This window comes from Cynocephalus volans, chromosome 10 (genome assembly GCF_027409185.1).
Source record: "Cynocephalus volans isolate mCynVol1 chromosome 10, mCynVol1.pri, whole genome shotgun sequence".
Classification (NCBI taxonomy): domain Eukaryota; kingdom Metazoa; phylum Chordata; class Mammalia; order Dermoptera; family Cynocephalidae; genus Cynocephalus; species Cynocephalus volans.
This window is the reverse complement of record NC_084469.1, coordinates 33,063,624-33,085,798: the sequence shown is the minus strand read 5'-3', so window position 1 is coordinate 33,085,798 and position 22,175 is coordinate 33,063,624. Positions and strand designations below refer to the sequence as shown.

Here is a 22,175-nt window from a genome sequence, read left to right as displayed (position 1 = left end):
CTGCTCAATTTTATGTCTTCGTTTCATTTAAAGACTATTTTTTGGTGTGAGTGTTTCAGTATAGAAATTACTTCCTCCTCCTCTTCATTTTAATTAACTTTCTCAGATACTTTTCCAGGTATATTGAGAAGGTCTGATAATCTCAATGACTTACACTATTTCTAAAAGAGCTAGGGCACATAGTTTAAACAGAAATTCTATTTCTTTAGGACACCCTTTTAGAGTATGGGTGTCTTTTTGACTGTGACATCACATTTAAAAACTGTTTCCTGAAGGCCAAAGACCCACTCAAAGTTTGGGTTATTTTTATAACATTTTATGAAATAATTCTGTAGGCTTATATCATTTCAGCTTTCCATTAGAGTATTTGGGGGGGAAAAACTAACTCATATGCTAACCTGAATGATTTATAGCCATAAACCATAGCACTTGATATACTTAAAAGTATTCATTGCAGTATTCTATGACCACAGTCCCAATCCTGCATATAAATATATGTTGCTAGTATAACCTACAACAAATATAAGATTACAAGGGTCTATATATTTGAATGAGGAAAAAAAGTTAGATCTTTATTTTCACTATTCTCTAACTAAAATTTATCATTTTCTTTGATTATAAAATGTAGGCAATAAACCACAGTGGCAAAACAATACCTATGACTTGGTCACCAAGGGAAATCAGACATTGTTGTATTTTATTACAAAAGTTGCAGATAAGGTAATATGTCATTTATGGTCATCACTACTTCAAAATTACAAAAGTTATTAAACCTGCTGCTAGACCTTGTTATTTAATGTATTAATAAAATAGCATATTTATTACTATATAAGTGTGAAGGTTTTTTAGGTTGAAGGTTTTATATTTTGATAACTAATATAATTGGTTTCTTTTATAATCTTATGTATTAAAAAAAATTATTCTCAAAGAGCTTCATAAGACTGCCAAAGGAACCTATCACACAAAAAAGTTAAGAACTCCAGGTATGTAGAAATCACTGGAGTAGTATTCCATGGTATAATGGTTAGCATTCTGGACTCTGAAATCCCTGGAAAAATCAAAGATAAAAGTATGCTTTCATTTTAATGGAGAAAGGATGAGTCCTATTCCTCTATCCCTGGAAAACAGAGTCAATTTGTGTAATACTCTGCTACCAGACTAGTAAAACCAAAATTGTCCCTTAAAACAGGGACAAATGTTACTTAGGCCTCAAGAATACACTGTCTGACCTCTCTGTCCCATTCTCACTTTTGCTAATCCACCTCCATCAAAATAGGTGTGGGGACAAAAGCAGTTTCAGTAGAAATTCCCAGTCTTATTATCTTCCTACCCAGAGCTCATGCCTTGTGAAGTTATAACTGAGGTCATGGAGGAAAGAGAAGCCATTAATAACCCAAGTATCTTTGTAGTCCTCACAACTTCAGCTTTTCATGAGAACATTCAAACTGACTACAAAGCTTAAATTAAAAAACTTTTTAAAGGCTGGCCTGTGGCTCACTTGGGAGAGCATCGTGCTGACAACACCAAGCCAAGGGTTAAGATCCCCTTACTGGTCATCTTTTTTAAAAAAACTTTTTTTAATTTAAAAAAAGCTTAAATTGAATCACTAACATGTTGCCTTAGTGTGTTAGGATTTGTTATTGTTATTAGTCAACATAAATTTTACTTACATAGCATTCTCAGGGACAGAAATAAAAATATACAGAACATATATTTACCTTCATGCAACTCTTTCCGCAGTTTCTCAGCATCTTCCTGTAGAACAGATTTCTGAGTATTTAAAACAGCTACGTACATCTCCAAATCAGTCCTACAAGATTTCTCAGCTTCTAGATAATGATTCAGTTCTTTAACCTGAAAGAAGATGCAATTCTATTACACTGAAATGTACAACAGTTTTTCTATCATAGGTATAATGATGAGTTCTGGCTATGCCCTGAAAAAATTTACATTTACTCTTACAAATTTCTATCTACAAAAAACTAACACTTGAAATTTTACATTATAAAACAAATACATACTTACTATAGAAAATTGGGAAAATAACACAATTAATAGTAGATGTTATCCATAGCCATATCACCAGAGTAAACACACAACTGAAACTGCACATAAGTTTTGTACCTTGGTTTTTAAAAAGGTAGTTCCAATTTGCCTTCCCAGAGCAACATAAGCATGTGCCTGTTTTATCCCATACGCAATGACACCAGGTATGTTTTGTTTTTTCAAACAGTAATTGATTTCTAAGAATAAAAGTGGTACCATACTCTTGTAAGTTTGCTTTTGTAATCCAAATGTCTTAAATTTATAAAAAGAAGACATTTTCACAGACACATATATTCATAGAAGTTAAAACAGAGGAAGTCCTGATGGGAAAAATAACTGGTTTCACACTGTAGTGACACAAACTTGAAGGCAAGTACAGAATACTTTTTAAAACTCAGATCTTTTAAAAAAAATGCTTTATTTCTGTCAAACAATTAACCATAATATTCAGAATATTAACAATACAGCCTAATATTTAAAAGCTAAAACCAAAATAAATGTAATCCTACCACAGAAAACGTAGGATTACAAAGTCACTTGTTTTACCCTGTCTTATAAATTGTCCATCCTAAATTCTAACCATTTAGTTAACTTTCAACTTTTTCAAATGGTTACGTCTAATTTCACGTTCAAGGTCATTTTATCTTCCTAGTTCTTCAAACTTAAAATAGCTGGCCTTTCTGTTTTCAGTTACCTTTACTCCTAGACCATTATATATAATACTATTCAGAGACTAAGATACTTATTTAGGCTGCCATTTGATGCTTCACTGGAGGTTGTCAGCTACCATAAGATACTAACCAAGCATGGCAAAGTGCTGACTATTGTGAGGCACTTTCCCTAACATCTGGAGAGGGTGAGAATTCAGCTGCTGGTAACAGAGTGTCAACATGGCAGATATTACTTCTTAGGATAAACATTTGATTCAATTAATAGTTAATGAATTTCTAACATTCAAAAGCTATTAAGCAGAACTCCAGGAAGACGATGGCACAGTATTCGAATTTTCTTGAATTCTACACCCAGTAACTGCCCAAATCAAAAACAAATGAACACCTACAAAAACCCAGGTCCAAGAGAGGGTGGGGACAAACTACTGAAAGCTACCTATCAAGAAAATCTTATACGGTATCAGCATCTATGCAGGATAAAGTAGAGGGAAGCCACAAGGGTCCCAAGAACCCCAAGAGTTAACTGGGGGTCCAATTTGATGAGAGCAGCTGAAACTGAGAGGAGTTTAACATAGTCCAATAATGCATGAATGCAACAAATTTGTTCTGTCAGACAACCTGGTTGAGATAAAATGGTACCCCACTTTCATTTGCATTTTCCTGATTTCTTGTATGGTTGAATATCCTTTTACATTCCTTGACTACTCTGGTTCCTCTTTTGTGAATGGCTCATTCATGTACTTTACCTGTTTTTCTATTGAGCTATTTGTCACTTATGAACCTGGCAATTTTTATTAATTTGGGATATTTTTTGTCATGAAATATAGATATCTTCTCAGTCTGTAGCTTCTCTCTCCAACTTTTTGTAGTATCTTTTAACAAGGAAGTTTATATTTTAATGTAGACAAATTTGCCAAATTTATTTTCATAGTCAATATTTTCGTCTTAGTTACGAAATTTCTTTTGTACCCCCAACATCATATTCTCTTTACTTTTCATTCTTAGGTTTTAAATTCACTGAAATTAATTTTTGTAAAGTACGAGGTAGAAATCCAATTTCAATTTGTTGAAAAGCAAATTTTTTTATCAACCCATTCTTTCCTCACTGATTTGTAATGACACTTGTCATATATCAAATTTCCACATACATATGGGTCTACTTCTGGGCTCTCTATTCTATTTCATTGGTCCATTTGTTTATCTTTAAACCAATAACAAACTATCTTAATTATTGTAGATTTACTGTAAGTCTTATTATCCCTACATTGTCTTCTTCAAAAATTTGCTAGGTATATTTCTGATCCTTTGTTTCTCTGCATGAATTCTAGGATCTAATTATTAAGTTCCTTATTAAATTCTATAGAATTTTGAGTGGAATTCCAAATTTATAGTTTGATTTCAGGATTACTACCTGCTTTATAATGCTCTGTCTTTTCATTCAGGAACACACATACATGTATTCAGGTCTTCACTTATAATGTATTATATAAAGATCTTGCCCATTTTTGTTTAGATACAAGGGTACTTCAAAAAGTTGGTGAAAAAACAGAATTGGCAGTAAAACTAATCTTCCACGAACTTTTTGAAGTACCCTCATCTGTTCTTAGGTAACTTATGGAATGTTTTTGCTATTATCAATGGGATCTTTCTTCCCCATTACGTTCTTCAATTGGATATTACTGAAGTATAGAAAAACTATTATTTTTGTATGTTGATCTTATTGAAACAAATTTCAACTTGTTGAACTCTTATTAGGTCTAATAATCTGTTGTACATTCTCTAGCTTTTCTATGTAGACAACCAAATCAATTTCAAGGCTTCCTTTCAAGTTCTTATGTCTCATTTTTTTAATCTTGTCTTGCTGTATCGTCCAGGATCACAAAAACAACCAAAACAGAATTACTGAGCACAGGTCTCCACCCAATAGTCCCATCATTAATGGTAGATATGGCTGCTAAACATTCATAATTAATTATGTTTTCTAAAGGTTTAATAAACAGCCCTTGGCTAGCCCATTAGCTCCATTGGTTAGAGCATAGTATTCACCAAGGTCAGGGGTTTGGATCCCCATAAAGGCCTACTTCCGATAAATAAATAAATAAATAAATACCCCTTTATTAAGTTGATGGGTATTTAAATTTATCAAATGCTTTTCTGAATCCAAAATGAATATATTGCTCTTATCCTACAATCTTTTTATGTGGCACATCACAATAATAGATTTTCTGGTCATTTACCATCCTTAAATTTCTGGGAATATACCCTACTTGGTCATGATGTGTTTTCTTTTCAGTTTTGTTTTGGTTTTCTTTAGCTATGATGTTGAACATTTTTGTTTCTGTATTCCTAAGTGAAACACATCTATGATTTTTTCTTTTTTTTTTTTTTTTTTTTTTTGCACTAGCCAGTACAGGAATCCGAACCCTTGACCTTAGTGTTTAAAGGCTGTGCTCTAACCAACTGAGCTAACCAGACAGCCCGATTTTCTTTTTTTATACTACCTTTCTATGTGTTTGTTGATTTGCAATAAAGATCTACCAGTTTCATAAAAAGACTTGGAGAGCTTTTTCTCTTTTTCTATTCTCTGACAGTTTGTAAAATATAAGGATTATCTCTTTACAGAGGGCTTGGAAAAACTTGCCCGCAAACCCAACTGAGTCTAATGTCTTTTCAGGAAACAACACAGGAGAAAGAAAGATTCTGACTCTAGATTCACTTCCTGTAATAATTACTGACTACTTTAGCTTTCCTAAGAAAGCCTGAGGTGAAATCAAGGTGTCAGTGGGCAAAAAAAAAAGGCTCAGGGACAATTCTGGCTAATTATCTTTTAACAAAAACTTTCTCATCTATTTTCAAATTTATTGGTGTGACACTATTAATAGTATTTATCATTTTTAAATCTCTACTAATTTGTAGTTATGTCCCTTGGTTCATTTCTAATGACTGGAATTTTTTTTCTCCTTCTTCCTGATTAGTCTTATTAGAGATTTTTCTACTGTTTTTTTTTTCCATTTTTTTCATTATGTTGATATTCTCTACTGCTCTTTTTCTTTTCTATTTCACTGATTTCTGCTTTTATTTGTATTACTTCCTTACTTTTATTTTCAGTTTGTACTGAAATGTTTGTTTTTTTAGATTCTGGAGTTAAATATTCACATCATTACATTTTGTAATTACTTGATCCATGAGTTATCTTTTTCTATTTCTACACATTTTATTTTAATCATCATTTTATTGTAAATAATTGGATAACCTGTGGTCAGAGAATTGGGTCTGTATAACATCAATTCTTCAAAATTTGTTGACATTTCCTTTGTGACCTTATTATGAAAAATATAATGTATCTACTAATAATAATACTTTGTCCCACATACTATGCTAAGTATTTATATGTATTAACTTATATAATCTTTATAATAGCCCTATGAGGCAGGTAGCCTTACTATCCTCATTTTACAGTTGAGAAAACCAAAGTAAAGTAAGATTAAGTAGTTAGCTCAAGGTCACCCAGGCTACTAAATGCTGAGCTCTTAACTACTATGCTTTACTACTATATAAAATACCAGCTATTTCTTGGGGTGAGAGTTCTTTGTATCTATTAGATCCAAATTATTGACCTACAAGGTCAAGGGGTTGGTTCCCTGGGCTGCCCAGTGCCAAAATTAATGAATTAATTAATTAACCTGATTGTTCAAAACTCCAATAGACCTAATATTTTTCTCTGCTTGCGCTCGTTAAGTCAATTGAAATCTCCTACTATAACTGAAAATGTCAATTTCTCCTTGTAATTGTCATTTTTTTAGTTCATATATTTCAAGGTGTAGTGGATTGAATTATGTCCCCCCAAAACTCACTGAAGCCTGAATTGTGTCCCCCAAGTTTTATGTATAAGAACTTAGCCTCCACTGTGACTGTTAAGAGGGTGGGAAATCCTATTATGGTAACTGAAAGGTGGAGCCTTGAAAAGGTGGTTGGGTTGTAGGATCATGCAGTAGTGAATGGATTAAAAATGGTGGTCAGCGGTGTGCTTCTGAGGGCTTTAAAAGAAGAGGAGGGTCTGTCTTTCTCTCTGTTTCCACCATCTTGCAATGTGAGATCCCCGAGTCATTGTCGCCACCACCAAATGTGTTCCTTGGACTTTGGATTTCGCAGCCTCAGAAACTTTAAGCAAAAATTTCATTTTCTTTATAAATTACCCAGTTCCAAGTATTTTGTTATAAGCAACACAAACAGACCATCATTGTTATATCTTATTGATGAACCGTTTATTAGAAAGGTCCCTCTTTATCTCTATTAGTTCTTTTTTCTCTTATACAATTGTTTGATATTATACTTGCTATATCACCTTCCTTTTAGTTAGAATTTACATGGTGTATCTTTTTCCCTTTATTTTCAATCTTACCTTGTGGTTTTACTTTAGGTGAATCTCTTACAAGCAGTATATGAGGGGTCCTCAAGAAGTTCATGGAAAATGCATATTATAAAAAAACTACGCATGAATTTCAAAAATTTTCTGCACTAAAATAAACTCATACTGACTTGCTAGAACATGTCTGAATAGTATCTAGTTTAAGGCACTAAGAAGGATAAAACATCAGTTTGAAAAGAGCCCCCGTACCAGCCAGCTGCCAAAAAAAAAAAAAAAGAAAGAAAGAAAGAAAGAAAAAAAGAACCCCAATTCTGCTAAAATTGAAGCAAGAACAAACATCAAATTTATGGTGAGGCTTGGGTGGAAGAATGGTGAAATCACTGATGTTTTACACAAGGATTATGTGGATAATTCCCCAAAGAAATCAGCAGTTTACAAAGGGAGAACTCATTTTAAGAATGAACTAGACTATACTGAATATGAAGCCTACAGCAGCAGGCCATCCACATCAATTTGCAAGGAAAAAAAATCAAACTTGTCCATGCCCTAGTTGAAGAAGACCAACAATTATCAGCAGAAACGACAGCCAACACCACAGATATCTCAACCGGTTCAGCTCACACAATTCTAACTGAAAAACTGCAGTCAAGAAAACTTTCTGCTCAATGGGTGCCAAAACTGCTGCACCCAGATCACCTGCAGACAAGCAGAACTTTCAATGGATATTTTAAACAAGTGGGATCAAGATCCTGAAGGATTTTTTTGACGAACTGTAACAGGAGATGAAACAGGGCTTTATTAGTACGATCTTGAAGACAAAGCACAATCAAAGCCATGGCTACCAAGAGGTGGAAGTGCTCCAGTCAAAGCAAAGACAGACCAGTCAAGAGCAAAGGTCATGGCAACAGTTTTGGGGGAGGCTCAAGGCATTCTGTTTGTTGACTTTCTGGAGGGCCAAAGAACAATAACATCCGCTCATTAAGAGAGTGTTTTGAGAAAGTTAGCCAAAGCTTTAGCAGAAAAACACCCAGGAAAACATCATCAGAGAATCCTTCTCCTCCATGACAATGCTCCTGCTCATTCCTCTCATCAAACAAGTACAATTGTGCAAGAGTTTCCATGGGAAATCATTCAGCAGGCATCCACCTTACAGTCCTGATTTGGCCCCTTCTGATTTCTTTTAGTTTCCTAATCTTAAAAAATCTGTAAAGGGCACACATTTTTCTTCAGTTAATAGTGTAAAAAAGACTACATTGACATGGTCAATTTCCCAGGACCCTCAGTTCTTTAAGGATGGACTACATGGCTGACATCATCACTTACAAAAGTGTCTTGAACTGTAATGGAAGAATGTGTCATCTCTTATGGGGTGCTAGTGTAGTAACTGGAAAATATAGCTTTAACCTGCACAATTTACTAGTATAGCTTTAACCTGCACAATTTGCTTCTGCAAACGCTTGCTAAAACGGGGAAACATATCTAAAGGCATTTTAAGTAAAGCAGCTTCTAAGGGACTATTGAAATGTAAAGCAGCTTCTAAGAGACTATTAAGCAGCAGGGGGCCCAAGTACACTAAACATTCCAAGAAGAGCATGGCCCCACCCGGTTCCAGGAAGGGGCTGGTTCCTTATCTAAAAGCCTCCTTGCCAGGCACCAAGGAAGATATACAATTGAAAGAAGCGCCGTTATGGGGGGGGTACCAGCCTACTAAAGCCCACCTGTAAATCTAAAGGTGCCACAGATCTACCGGAGTACCAGCCTGCTAGAGTCTGCCCATAAATCCAAGGGCACCACAGATAACCGACAACTCATCCTGTCATAAAGATCTGTTCAGGAAAAACTGTATAAAAAGTGCTTGTGTTGTAAACTGGGGGCCGCTTTCCGAAAGGCAAAGCGCCCCAGGATGCTGGAAAAATAAAATTCCTCTTGCTGATTGCAATGGTCCTCGTCTTGTGGTCTTTGTGAGGCGAGCCACTCCAGCATGTAGGATTTGTGCTTGGTGCATGGGTCTTACAGAACATGATGGAGATTATGTTGAGAAATAAAATTTATATTTTTTATTTTTATCTTTTAATTCCATTTTTCCACAAACTTTTTGAAGTCCACTCATAAAGTTAGATTTTTTAAGTCCAATTTGATAATCTCTTTCAGTAGGTGAGAATTAGTTTACAGTTATTAGAATTAGTAATACATTCCCATTATTTCTACATTCCTACTTAGTCCTTTTGTTTACCTTTTTTCATTGTTTCATTCTTTCTCTCCTACTTTCTTTTAATTATTAAACTTTTCAACATTCCCTTTCCATGTGCTCTGCTGTGTCTTTATGGCCAACAAAATTCAGCCATATTGTGGCTACATCATCTCTAAAGTATCGATTGTGGGGCTGGCATCAGAAAACAAAGTCACCTTTGAACAGCTTATTTTCCTTGATAAGAAAAAGAATGAGATCAGGTCTCATTTTGATAAGAAAATGAACATTAACTGTGTGACAAAGTAGCCACTTGTGATAAAACATCATTATTTTGATTATTTAAAGTATCCATAAGGGCAAAATCATCTCAAAGCAGTTTTCTGAATTTTAAAGAAAGATTCTTAAGATGCATAATCTAAATTATAGTTTTCCCCCTTACTGATTCTAATTTTGTTACGGCATTAGGGCAGAATCTTGGGTTTCAAGCAAATAGATGACAATGTTTCACAACCTTTGAGGCCTCCAGCTCTTTAATCTTGTCTTCAGCCTCTGTCAGTTTATCTTTCAAAGCTGCAATTTCCTTCTCCATGGGCATCACAACAGACCGAAGTTTTTCAGCATCCTCTTGGGCCTATGGTCAAAAAGAATTAAATGCTACAACATACTCGTTTATTCCTTTTCTAAGAAACTCTGACGCACCCATTTGCAGAAAATCAGTATAACAAATAACTCTACCCTTCACTATAGTAGTATTTTAAATGGTGCACTACTTTGAATATCAAGTCATAATAAGAGCTTCCCCAAATATTCCATTTAGAATTTGGGAGTAAGTAGGAAAATGGATTCACTATGAAAAATCTGACTCCAGTTAAGCGAGTAATTGAGTTAGGAAAAATCCCATATATAAAAGGAAATATACACAATAATTTTTACAATCCCTTTTTACTAAGTTAATGAGACCATAATTTCTGATGAATATTGGAAAGAGTGATTATACTTTAAACACACAAAATAGAACAGTGAGGACTGGCCCATGGCTCACTTGGGAGAGAGAGTGTGGTGCTGACAACACCAAGTCAAGGGTAAAGATCCCCTTACCGGTCATCTTTAACAACAACAAAAAAAATAGAACAACGTATTTTCTAAAATTTTAGAAAATTATGTTGCTATAAAAAGGCTTCCATCCAATTAAACAGAGTACTTTATTTTTTGCCAAGTGCTGACTCCAATTACATAAACAGAGTACCTTAAATTACTACCTTACTTTTTTCAGCATATCAAAGAGTATGTGCACTCCCATGTTTATTGCAGCACAATAGCCAAGATAGGGAATCAACCTAAGTGTCCAACAACAGATGAATGGATAAAGAAAATGTGGTATTTATACACAATAGAAGACTACTCAGCCATAAAAAAATAATGAAATCCTGTCATTCACAGCAACATGGATGAACTAAGAGAGCATTACATAAACCAGGAACAGAAAGAGAAATACCACACATTCTCACTCATATGTGGAAGCTAATTAAGAAAGTTAATTGCATAGAAATAGAGAGTAGAATGGTGGTTACCAGAGGCCTGTAAGGATAGGATGGATATTGAGAGGCTGGTTAATGGATACAAAATTATAGCTAGATAGGAGGAATAAAATCTAGTGTTCTAAAGCTCTGTAGTGTAACTACAATTAACAACAATTTACGTATACCTTCAATAAGCTAGAACAGAGGGTTTTACACCCAACACAAAGAAATGATAAGTGTTGGTTGGGGTAGGGCTACCAGGGTTTCAAGGGAGGAGGACCGGATGAATAGGTAAGGCACAAAAGATTTTTAGGGCAGTGAAACTATTCTGTATGATATAATGCAACACAAAGCAGAACCCTAATGTAAACTTTAGTTATAATTTTATTGAGTTTGGTTCATAAATGTAATAAATGTACCACACTAATATGTTAATAATAGGAGAAACTATATATGTGTAGGGGGTATGTGAAAGCGTCTGTACTTTCTGCTCAATTTTTCTGTGAACCTAAAACTGCTATAAAAATAACGTCTATCACTTAAAAAATTTTCCTTTTTAATATCTAAATGCAACAAACTCAAAGAATGACCCCTAAAACTATCAGTTTTCCAAATTCCATCCTCAAAAACATGGATTAAAAGGAAACCACTATAAACCAGTAAACTGTTGAGAAACTGAATTTTTATTTTTTATATAAACATACACATATACACACAGAGAGAAATAAAGGCAGACTCAAAAAGTTGGCTTTTTTGCTTCTGGTGAAATTTACTCAAAAATAGTAAATTTAAATTTACTCAAATTTAAATGAGCTCAAACTTATCCTAAATTGTTCAGGACAGGGAAAATATCACATATGCCCAAATGTAAGGGGGATTTTCCCAAAAAAACATTCTTCCAAAAAGAGGGATTCAGATTCACTTTGTTTTCAGGTCTTTACAAAGTCATCATCTATTTAATTTTTAAATAAGTACTGTCTGGAAAAGACACGTTAGCTTAAAATATCTTCAGTCAAGGCTACTCTGGGATGCTTACAGAGGTCACCTGATAAAAATCAGCAGGAAAAAAAAAAGCAAAGAATTTATCACAGACTGAGTTATTCATTTATGCAAATAAGACCTCACAATTCTAAGTGTTGGATGTCACTGTAAACAAAACTTTTAAAGAGCACTTTTTAAATGACAGAAAGGTCATTTAAAAAATCTGAAAAAGTGTCATAGCCAAGAGGAGCCTAAGGGGGCATGACTAAATGCAATGTGGTATCCTGGAACTGGAAAAAAATGACCTTAGATAAAAACTAATGCAATCTGAATACAAAGAATGAACTTTAGTTAATAATAATGAATTGATATCAGTTTATTAACTATAACAAATGTACCATACTAGTGTAACATTAATATTACGGGAAACTGGGCATAGAATATATGGGAACTCTATACCATCTTCACAATTTTTCTGTTAATCAAAAACTATTCTAAAAAGTAAAGTTTATTTTAAAACTTGAAATTTTTTAAATGACAAAAATGGTAGATTGTGCAACTCATTAAGATGTATATATATATATATATATGGACCAAGGATTAGGAGCCAAAGATCACAATTACTCCAATTGAAAAGAAAAATCAGTTTCTAATTATTATTTTATATAATATGTGATTTTAAACATACACATGTATGTAAACTGATAAAGTAAAATTTTACATAATCAAACTGGCCAAAAAGCTTTTTAAGTTTTCTCAATGATAAAATGTATCACTTTATATTTAGTTGCCCGATGTTCAGGCATTATATGGTAATATGTTCAAGCATAATATGGTATTATGTTCAAGCATAATATGTGGTACATTTGTCACACAGGAACCAAGAAAGAAGCAAAGCTAACATCTGTTCTAAAACTTTAGTTTAGACAGAATCATCAAGTCTAACTCTTAACAAATGTTGCTGAGCACCTATGTGCTAGACACTATTAGGCATTTAGGACACACAAACAAAAAAAGATTCCTGCCCTCATGGAGCTTATATCTGAGCAAGGAGACACAATTTACTGTGTTTTTAATACAATAAATAGGTGAAATATATGTATTATAAGGAAATACGTGCTATGGAAAGAGAAAAATTGGAGCAGGATAAAGGAGATAAGGAAAGTAATAGTAGGTGGGGGAGGGCAGTGGGCAGGTTGGCAATGTTAAATAGGGTGGTCAGGATAGGCCCTGTGAGGTGGTGACATCTGATCAAAGATTTGAAAAAGGTGAGAGAGTTAGCCATAGATATATCTTGGGGAAAGGCATCACTTTATCTGGTACAGTCATGCATCACTTAACAATGGTAACATGTTCTGAGAAATGTATCATTAGGCAATTCTGTTGTTGTGTGAGCATCAGAGTGCACTCACACAAACCTACGGTACAGCCTACTACATACCTAGGCTAGACGGTATAGCCTACTGCTCCAACCACCGTCATATACGTGGTCTGCCTTTGACTGAAACATCATTATACAGCACATGACAGTACTATATTTAGGTCTGTGTCCAAATAATTCCTCTAACAGAAACCTTAAAAGTACAACTTCTATTACCACAATAATATTGGTTAAAGTACTTTGCATTTGGACTCAAATATTTCTAAAGAAGAATACATTCCTTCATACCTTTTTCATTTCATTTTCTAAATTTTCCTCTTCTTGACCTTCAGACAGCCTTCTTCTTAAATCAGCTATTTCCCTCTCTGCAGATTCTCTATACTGTGCCCACTGTGTTCGCTCCTGCTCCAGCCTAAGGTGGAACTGGTGCTCATAGTCACGAACTGTTTCTACAAAACATCACCAAATATTTCACATCTAAGCATTATGAAAAAAATGTTCTTACACACCAAAAATTTTAACGTTATATAAAAAGCTTATGCCTAATTTCTCGAAATTTTTTAATTCACTAAAAGAAGGAAATGAAACTAACACTTTTAGTTTTTATTACGTGTAGAAATAAGGGCTTTAAGTCATCTTTTTTAATCTTCACAATAAACCTGTGCTATATATTATTTTACAGATGAGGAAAACTTTAATTAGGACAGGTTAAACAGTATGGACAATGTTTCCTAACCAGAAAGAAGCAAAGCTAGAATTCAAACTTAAGTCCAACTCCAAAATGTATGTTCTTACACACTGCACTATGGCTTCCAAGAAAAATACAACAAGTCACCCCAATCCGACTACCTGAAAGTATGAGAAGAGGGATATATTTCTAGGATATTTTACTATATGACCCAAGATTCTAAGTTAAAACAAATTCTATAAAGTTTTTACAAAATGGCTTTATCTTTAATACAATCTTAAAACATTATGTGACAAGAACTGCTAGTTGCCCATTAATTTCCACTCCTCCTCCTTCCTTACTAACAATACCCCAATTTTATTCAGGAAGTCAATGTGCCCAATTTAAAAAACTACATTGTCCAGTTTCCCTTGTAGTTATGGGTAACCACACACTTTATCAACAAAGTGGTGGGGGGAGCGCATGTATATGCTGGAAAATTCTAGAAAATTTTTGCTTTTCTAATGCAGACTGAAGGAGGAGCAGCCATTTTTTCAGCTATGAGGCAAAAACGAAGTTCAAAACCACATGCTAAGGATGAAGGAACAGAAGGACTGAAGGAGCCTGGGTCACTGGTAAGATCATGCAATCATTGTAACCAGCCCTAGATTACCTACTTCTGGGGTTTTCCTATGAGGAAAACTAACTATGTGAGTAAGCCACTACAGTCAGAAGCCTAGAGTAACCTCTAGGTGGTAGCTACAGTCTCAGAAGTACGGCTAGCCTTACCTGTTTCTTACAAAGAGCTCTAAGGCAAAAAATAACACACAAATGTGAAATAAGGGAAGGGGAATCACCACTATTTCATATTTAGAATATTAGCTAGCCTAATTTCAGGAATTCAACAATTCAAAGAGCAATTCACTTTATTTCATCATCATCTTCTCAGAAATTAATGAAATAATTAAGCACCAGCGCCAAAGGAGACAGAGACTCAACTACTACTCTTCCTTTACACCAAGGGTCATAAGCTGGCAGCCCATAAAGCCTATTCTAGTTTATAGGCCATTCTACCCCATAGACTGCAGTGAAGATTTCACATACAAATATAAATTTTTCTTAAAACCCTAAACAATATGGCAACACTAGACTGGACGGACAATAATTAGCTGGAGCTAATAAGTGTAAATAGTTACTTTACCATTTGCATGGAAGCCCTCTGCAGTCCAGCACACTCCCTGTGCCCGTACAGCTTTACTCACACACGTTAAGCCTCCTGATTTCTGTTCAAAAATCCACTTTTAAGCCCTGCTTTAACCCTTCCAAAGAACTATAATCCTTATTTAATGCATTATCTCAATAACATCCTAATCATAACTCTCTACTATTAAATCTGTTAAAGATACAGATGATATACCCAATTACATCACCACTGACTTCTCTTTATCTGACAGTGCACCTTGAAGATGGCAGTACATAAAGCCACAAATGAAATTCAGGATATATTTTAAGACCCTCTGAAAATGTTCTCAACCATCGGAATCAAATATCTTAGAAGATCATAAAACTGATCTTTGTCTTTACCCTTCATAACAGCCTGAAGTGAAGCGACTTCTTCTCTCCACTGTCTTTTTACTTCATCTATAGCTTCTTGCTTGGTATTCTCAGAGACTGTGGCAATAGCCTTAATATTCTCCATCTCTGCTTGAGCTTCCCACAGCTGTGTCCGAAGGTGTCCCAAATCATCTTGCGCTGCTTGTAAAACTGCATTTTGCCTCTTTAGATCCTCTGGAAAAAAAGTAAACGACTTTCCATTAATGAAGGGTTCACTGTTATCAGGCTGACATTCTAATGAAGAAATTAAACATTAAATTTTAAAAGGTTAACATACAAAATGACACTTTAATAGAAGTGAGATTTAAGGTACACTGGGTATCATAAAGCAATTATTAACAATCAATCTAATAATATAGTGGTTAAAGTCATAGTTTTAAAGCTAAATTTAGACTGTTCCCCCTGCTGGCTAAATTAACTTGGTCAAGTTATTTAACCTCTTTGGCCTAAGTTTCCACATCTGCAAAATGAATATTAAAAATAGCCACCTCAGAGGGTTGTTGTAATGATAAAATAATTTATTGGAAATGCTTATTAGAACAATACTTTCCACAAAGTAAACATTCAAGAATGTTTAGTACAAAAGAAAAGAAAGCCAGAGCACATGGTGGTTACTAGATCCAGATTTTTAAAACTCAAAATTAATTTCTCAGCTTCCCCTTAACGTCTCTTAGATACTAAGCTGATGTGACGTACCTACTACATGATTTAAGTGTAAACAGGACACATTTGGTCAAACCGACTTACAAAAAAGGAATATTACATAGGGATGTGCCTGTTTTCCCAGACACTTACCAACGGTCACTATTTTCCACAGATAGAAAATGGTCATCATTTTAATCTACATTTCCCAGTCAGTAGGGAGTTTGAATATCTTTTCAAACATTTATTAGTGACCAGTACCTTCCTCTTTGGAGATATCCTTTACTGATATTTCTAATAAATTGTTTTCCTTTTTTTTTTTTTTTTTTTTAAAAAGATGACCGGTAAGGGGATCTTAACCCTTGACTTGGTGTTGTCAGCACCACGCTCAGCCAGTGAGCAAACCGGCCATCCCTATATGGGATCCGAACCCGGGGCCTTGGTGTTATCAGCACCGCACTCTCCCGAGTGAGCCACGGGCCGGCCCTGAATTGTTTTCCTTTTTGGAGGAGCTTTTTGGGTACTTCAAAAAGTTTGTGGAAAAATAGAAATAAAAGATAATAGAAATCTTTCCATGAACTTTCTGAAGTACCCTCATACATTCCAGATACTAAATCTATCTTCTCTTACAAACTTTTCCCAGACTGCTGCTGTTCATCTCAATTTCTTTTTTAAATCTTTTGGCATGTAAAAGTTATAGGATATTTACAAAGAAAAACTGTCCATCTTTGCAAAATCATCAATTTCCTTTACAGAGCACAATACCAAAGCCTAACAGGCTATGAAAATAAATTGATTTAAGATCTGACTCTACTACTAACTAGTTGTATGACTTTAAGGAAATCACAAGACCCTCAAGCCTCAGTTTCTTCACCAGAATAGTAGCAACACTTTTTTACATAACTTTCTAACTACTTGTAAAAATCAAAGATAATATCAATTAAAGAACTTTAAAAAATTATGAAAACATACACTGGTACCAGTTACAGGAATTAATGATTTAGTAGACTAAGTCACAGAGGCAAAAAACCTAGTCATGCTAGTTTTAAGTGAAGTTCATTTAAGAAATCTTTACTCCCTCAACATCGGTTTCACATCATTTTCTCACCACTATTATATTTTCAAACTCTACTCAGAGATAGTTATAAGAACACGAATTGCAGAAAGTAATTATCTGAAGTATCTTAAAGGAAAGATGGATACCTAACAAATCGTGATAGGCATGTGACTAGGACTGACCCAGAAATTGAATAAAGATATACATGTGAAACCAAAAAGGAAAATCATATGTGTGTCAACTCTATATTCTTATTGTTAAACAATTTCATAGAATGTGAGAAATAGAAAGAGTTATTTCTGGAATATTTTTATTCATTTCTGGGAACTACAATTTTATCAAGCCTCAAGATTACATACCTAACACCTCCTCATGCTAGTTATCCCTGCTACTTTTGATTTATTGGAGACCACCCAGAGGTACTCACTATCATGTTGGCACTACCAACAGAAAAAGCGCAAATAAATACCAAGTCTAACTATCAATTTTTGGCTGTTTCCACTTAGTTAAAGGTGGCATAGAGAGCCCGAAGGAAGACTTGGTCAAGATTGACTTACTTTACAAATATATGAATATGTAAATATATATTGTTTTATATGATTATATTTATATGTATAAATATGTAAAAACCAGTAGAGAAACAGAAGTTTAAAATAAAGTTAGAAAAACTTAAATTTTTATAGAATTTTAAAAGTTATGTTGGACAATAGAAGTTATTAAAGAACAATTATATATTTATTCCTTTTAATTTTGTATATGTAATTATGAAGATTTTCAAACATACTCAAAAGCTGAAAGTATACAATCCTTCATATATCTTTCACCAAGATTCACCAGTTATCAAGATTTTGCCATGTTTATTTCAACTATCCTTTTTCTTTGCTAGGGTATTTTAAAGCAAGTCACAGAAATATTATATCATCTAACATTGCACATATGGATCTCTAAAAATATGAATATTTTCTTACAGAAACACAGTACCATCGTCACACATAATAAAATTAACAATTGCCTGATATAATCTAATACCCAATCTGTAATAAAATTCCTCCAATTGACACAAAAATTTCTTTGTAAAGATTTGTTTGAATTAGGATCAATAAAAGATTCAGACACTTCATTTGGTTATACTAACACTTAAAATATTTCAAAAATAGAAACAAATATAAAGAATTCTATAATGGACACCTATTATCTATCACTTGGCTTCAACAATTTTTAGTATTTTGCTGCATCTCCTTAAATCCTTTTTTTTAAAACATTTACTTGTATAAATTTGTGGAGTACAGTGTGTTGTTTCAACTCATGCATATACTGTACAATGATTCACTTACAGCAGATAGCATAGTTTTGTACCCATTAGTCCATCACTTCTTTTTTTTTTTTTTTAAAGATAACCGATAAGGGGATCTTAACCCTTGGCTTGTTGTTGTCAGCACCACGCTCAGCCAGTGAGTGAACCGGCCATCCCTATATAGGATCCAAACCCATGGCCTTGGTGTTAGCAGCACCACACTATCCTGAGTGAGCCATGGGCCAGCCCTAGTCCATCACTTCTTATCCTACACACCCCCCCTCCTCTCCTGGCCTCTGGTAACCATTTATTCTACTCTACTCCTGTGAGAACCACTTCTCTTTTTTTTTTTTTTTCCTTAGATTCCACATGAGTGTATTTGTCTTTCTGTACCTGACTGACCTACATGATGGTTCCCAGTTCCACCCATGTTGCTGCAATAATAGGATATCATTTTTTTTAAATAGCTGAATAGTATTCCATTGTGTATATATACCACAGGTTGATTCCATCTCTTGGCTATTGTGAATAGTGCTGTGATAAACATGGGAGTGCAGGTGTCTTTTTGATATATTGACTTCATTTCCTTTGTGCACATATACAGTAGTGGGACAGCTGGGTCATAAGGTGGGTCTTTTTTTATTTTTTATTAGCATATTCATTGTTACAAATCATACTTACTCTTTATGCCCCTTATCCAATATCTCCCCTTTCTCCTCCCTTCCCCCTTCTTCCTCCTCCTCTTCTCTCCCTCTCCTCCCCCCCACCCTCTTTTAATAACCATAGACTAGTTCTCTCCATCTGATAGATTAACTGTTCCTCTGTTGGTTTGTTGCTTAGATGATCTGTCCAGTCCTGAGACAGGTGTGATCAAGTCCTCCCCCTATTATCATAAATCAGATGCTTCTTCTATTATTCTGGAGTGTGCTTTGTGGACAGAGAGGACCTCTTCTTTTTTTTTTTTTTTTTTTTTTTTTTTTAGTCTCTGCTGGTGCCTCTCCTTGTGACAATGCAGTTGAGAGTGGCATGCCATCATCTGCATGGTGGCTGTGACTCCTGCTAAAGACACTAGCTGCTTTTGCAGCAGCCATGGCAATTGCAGTGACTATGGTCAGCTACCCATGTGGAAATGGTGTTTTTGGTGTGTTCTTTACCTGGTTGCAGCTGGGTTTGCCTTCCCCCAGCTCCATACCTCAGGACCCCAGGCGAGGCCCTGGAGCAGTGGTGCAGATCTATTATTAGTTCTCTGAGGAAACTCCATACTGTTTTCCATGATGGCCATACTAATTTACATTCCTGCAAACAATGTAGGAGAATTCCTTTTTCTCCACATCCTCACCAGCATTAGTTATTTTCTATCTTGATAATAGCCATTCTGTGTTGAGATGATAATCTCATTGTGGTTTTAATTTGCATTTCTTTGATGATTAGTGATGTTGAGCATTTCTTCATGTGTCTGTTGGCCATTTGTATGCCTTCTTTTGGGAAATGTCTGTTTAGGTCCTTCGCCCATTTTTCTATTGGATTATTTGTTTCTTTGCAGTTGAGTTGTTAAAGCTCCTTATATATTCTGATATTAGCCCATTGTCTTATCAGTAGTTTGCAAACACTTTCTCCCATTCTGCAGGTTGTCTCCTCACTTTGTCAATAGTGTCCCTTGCTGTGCGGAAGCTTTTCAGTTTGATGTGGTTTTTTAGTTTTTTAGTTTGATGAAGCTTTTTAGTTCAATTTGTGAATTTTTGCTTTAGTTGCCTGTGACTTTGTAGTCTTGCTAAAAAATGCTGCCCACTGCTACTTCATGTAGCATTTCCCCTATGTTTTCTTCTAGTAGTTTCATAGTTTGCGGTCTTAAATTTAGGTCTTTGATTCATTTTGAGTTGATTTTTGTGTATGTTGAGAGAAAGGGGTCTAGTTTCAATCTCCTGCATGTGGATATCCAGTTTTCCCAGCACCACTTATTTAAGAGGCTCTCCTTTCCCCAGCATATATTTTTGGCACCTTTATCAAAAACCAGTTGGCTGCAAATGTGTGGGTTTATTTCTAGGCTCTCTATTCTATTCCATTGATATATTTGTCCGTTTTTATGCTAGTACCATGCTGTTTTGGTTACTATAGCTTTATAGCATACATACTTATATATAAATATGTATACATATTTTCTTCCCCCACCTATAGTATATTTTGAAGTGCAGAAGTGATGCCACCAACTTTGTTCTTTTTGTTCGTGATTGCTTTAGATATACAGGGTCTTTCTGTGGTTCCATACAAATTTTAAGACCGTTTTTTCTATTTCTGTGAAGAATGTTGTTGGTATTTTGATAGAGATTGCACTGAATGTGTAGATTACTTTGGATAGTATAAACATTTTGATGATGTTAATTCTTTCCTTTGTTTAAGTCCCTTGTTGGAGCTTTGTATCAAGTCTTTCAATTCAGATAACGTATTCTTTACTTCTAGAATTTCTATTTGGCTTTTTTTTTTTTAATTGATTCTGTTCCTTTGTCGAGTTTCTCATTCGGCTCCTTAACTGTTTTCCAGATATCATTTCATTTTCTATCTATATTTTCTTGTGGCTCCCTGAACATTCTTAAGAGGGTTATTCTGAATTCTGTCAAGACATTTCAGAGATCTACTGTTCCTTTTAGTCCACTACTGGTGTAGATTAATAGCTATCACCACCACTTAAACTCTTCACTGGAACTAATGTGCTGTCCAGTTGTTAATTACCAAATTAGAGGAACCTCCTGTGGGGACCAGAACTTGAGCTCTACACTTGAGCTAAATTGCTGCTTTGCTGCTGATTCTCTGGGGAAGATGTCTGTGCAGATAGGATTTTAATTGTTGGTGATTTAATCACTCCCTGGTTTTGCGAAGTCATCACAGATACTACTGGGCTGTGTGGAAATTCCAGCCTGGAACTGAGTCTTTCCTGCAGACTACATCACTTGCAGTTCTATCACCCTGACCCATCTCCACTCAGACCAGCTGCCCATGCTGCGCCCCAATGTTCCCCTGGCATGCCAGCCTTTCTCCTGCACTCCAAACACTTCCCACAGGGCATGCCATGCATGCATCCTTCGCAGTGACTCATCGTCCTCTGGATGGCCCCTTGCTCCTACGCAGGCCTAGGGGAACCCTGCCAGTGGTCTTTCTGACCTGTGGTCTGGTATGGTGTGCTCTAATACCTTCTTCTCCCCTGCAGACTCCAAGCAAATTCACACAAAGGTGCCACTGCAGCTTTTGCCAGCTCCTGGAAGCCAATCCCTGCCCCACACCAGGCTGGTTCAGAAACGGCCGGGGCTCAGAATGAACAGAGCTGTCCCTACTCTCGCCGTGGCCTCACATGCCTTCACAAACTCCATGCGTCTCTCCTCTTCCACCTAGCTCCAGCAGTCCCGGGTTGGCAGTCTTTGCTTTTTAATAGTTGTAAATTGATTGGGGGCGGGGGGGGGACAGGGGCTGCAACACTGGGAATCATCTATTCCACCATCTTGATCCTTACATTTCTTTATAACTTTAAAAAATAAAACATCACAAATACACTACCTTCCCCTGATGTAACAACTATCAGGAATTTGATTTATCATTACAGTGCATATTTTACACCCTTACTTTATATTGCAGGTTTTTAAACCTTTCTTAATGTTCCCATAGCATAGTATTTCTTCTGCAATTACCTCTTATCCCTCAACATTACTGACTGTGGACTCATACAACTACTTTACTCATTAATTGGAATACC

The 22,175-nt window shown here is 35.3% G+C and overlaps 1 protein-coding gene across 2 annotated transcripts in view; it reads right to left on the bottom strand.

Annotated features, from left to right (window-relative positions):
* RABEP1 (rabaptin, RAB GTPase binding effector protein 1) overlaps window positions 1-22,175 on the bottom strand; it is a 119,066-nt gene that overhangs the window by 33,595 nt on the left and 63,296 nt on the right. For both annotated transcript variants that reach the window (XM_063109651.1, XM_063109652.1), the window contains exons 3-6: window positions 15,411-15,614; window positions 13,448-13,608; window positions 9,789-9,908; window positions 1,719-1,854 (exon numbers count right to left, since the gene is read on the bottom strand). In XM_063109651.1, the coding sequence (XP_062965721.1) occupies window positions 1,719-1,854; window positions 9,789-9,908; window positions 13,448-13,608; window positions 15,411-15,614 (621 nt within the window). The remainder of the gene's footprint in view (window positions 1-1,718; window positions 1,855-9,788; window positions 9,909-13,447; window positions 13,609-15,410; window positions 15,615-22,175) is intronic.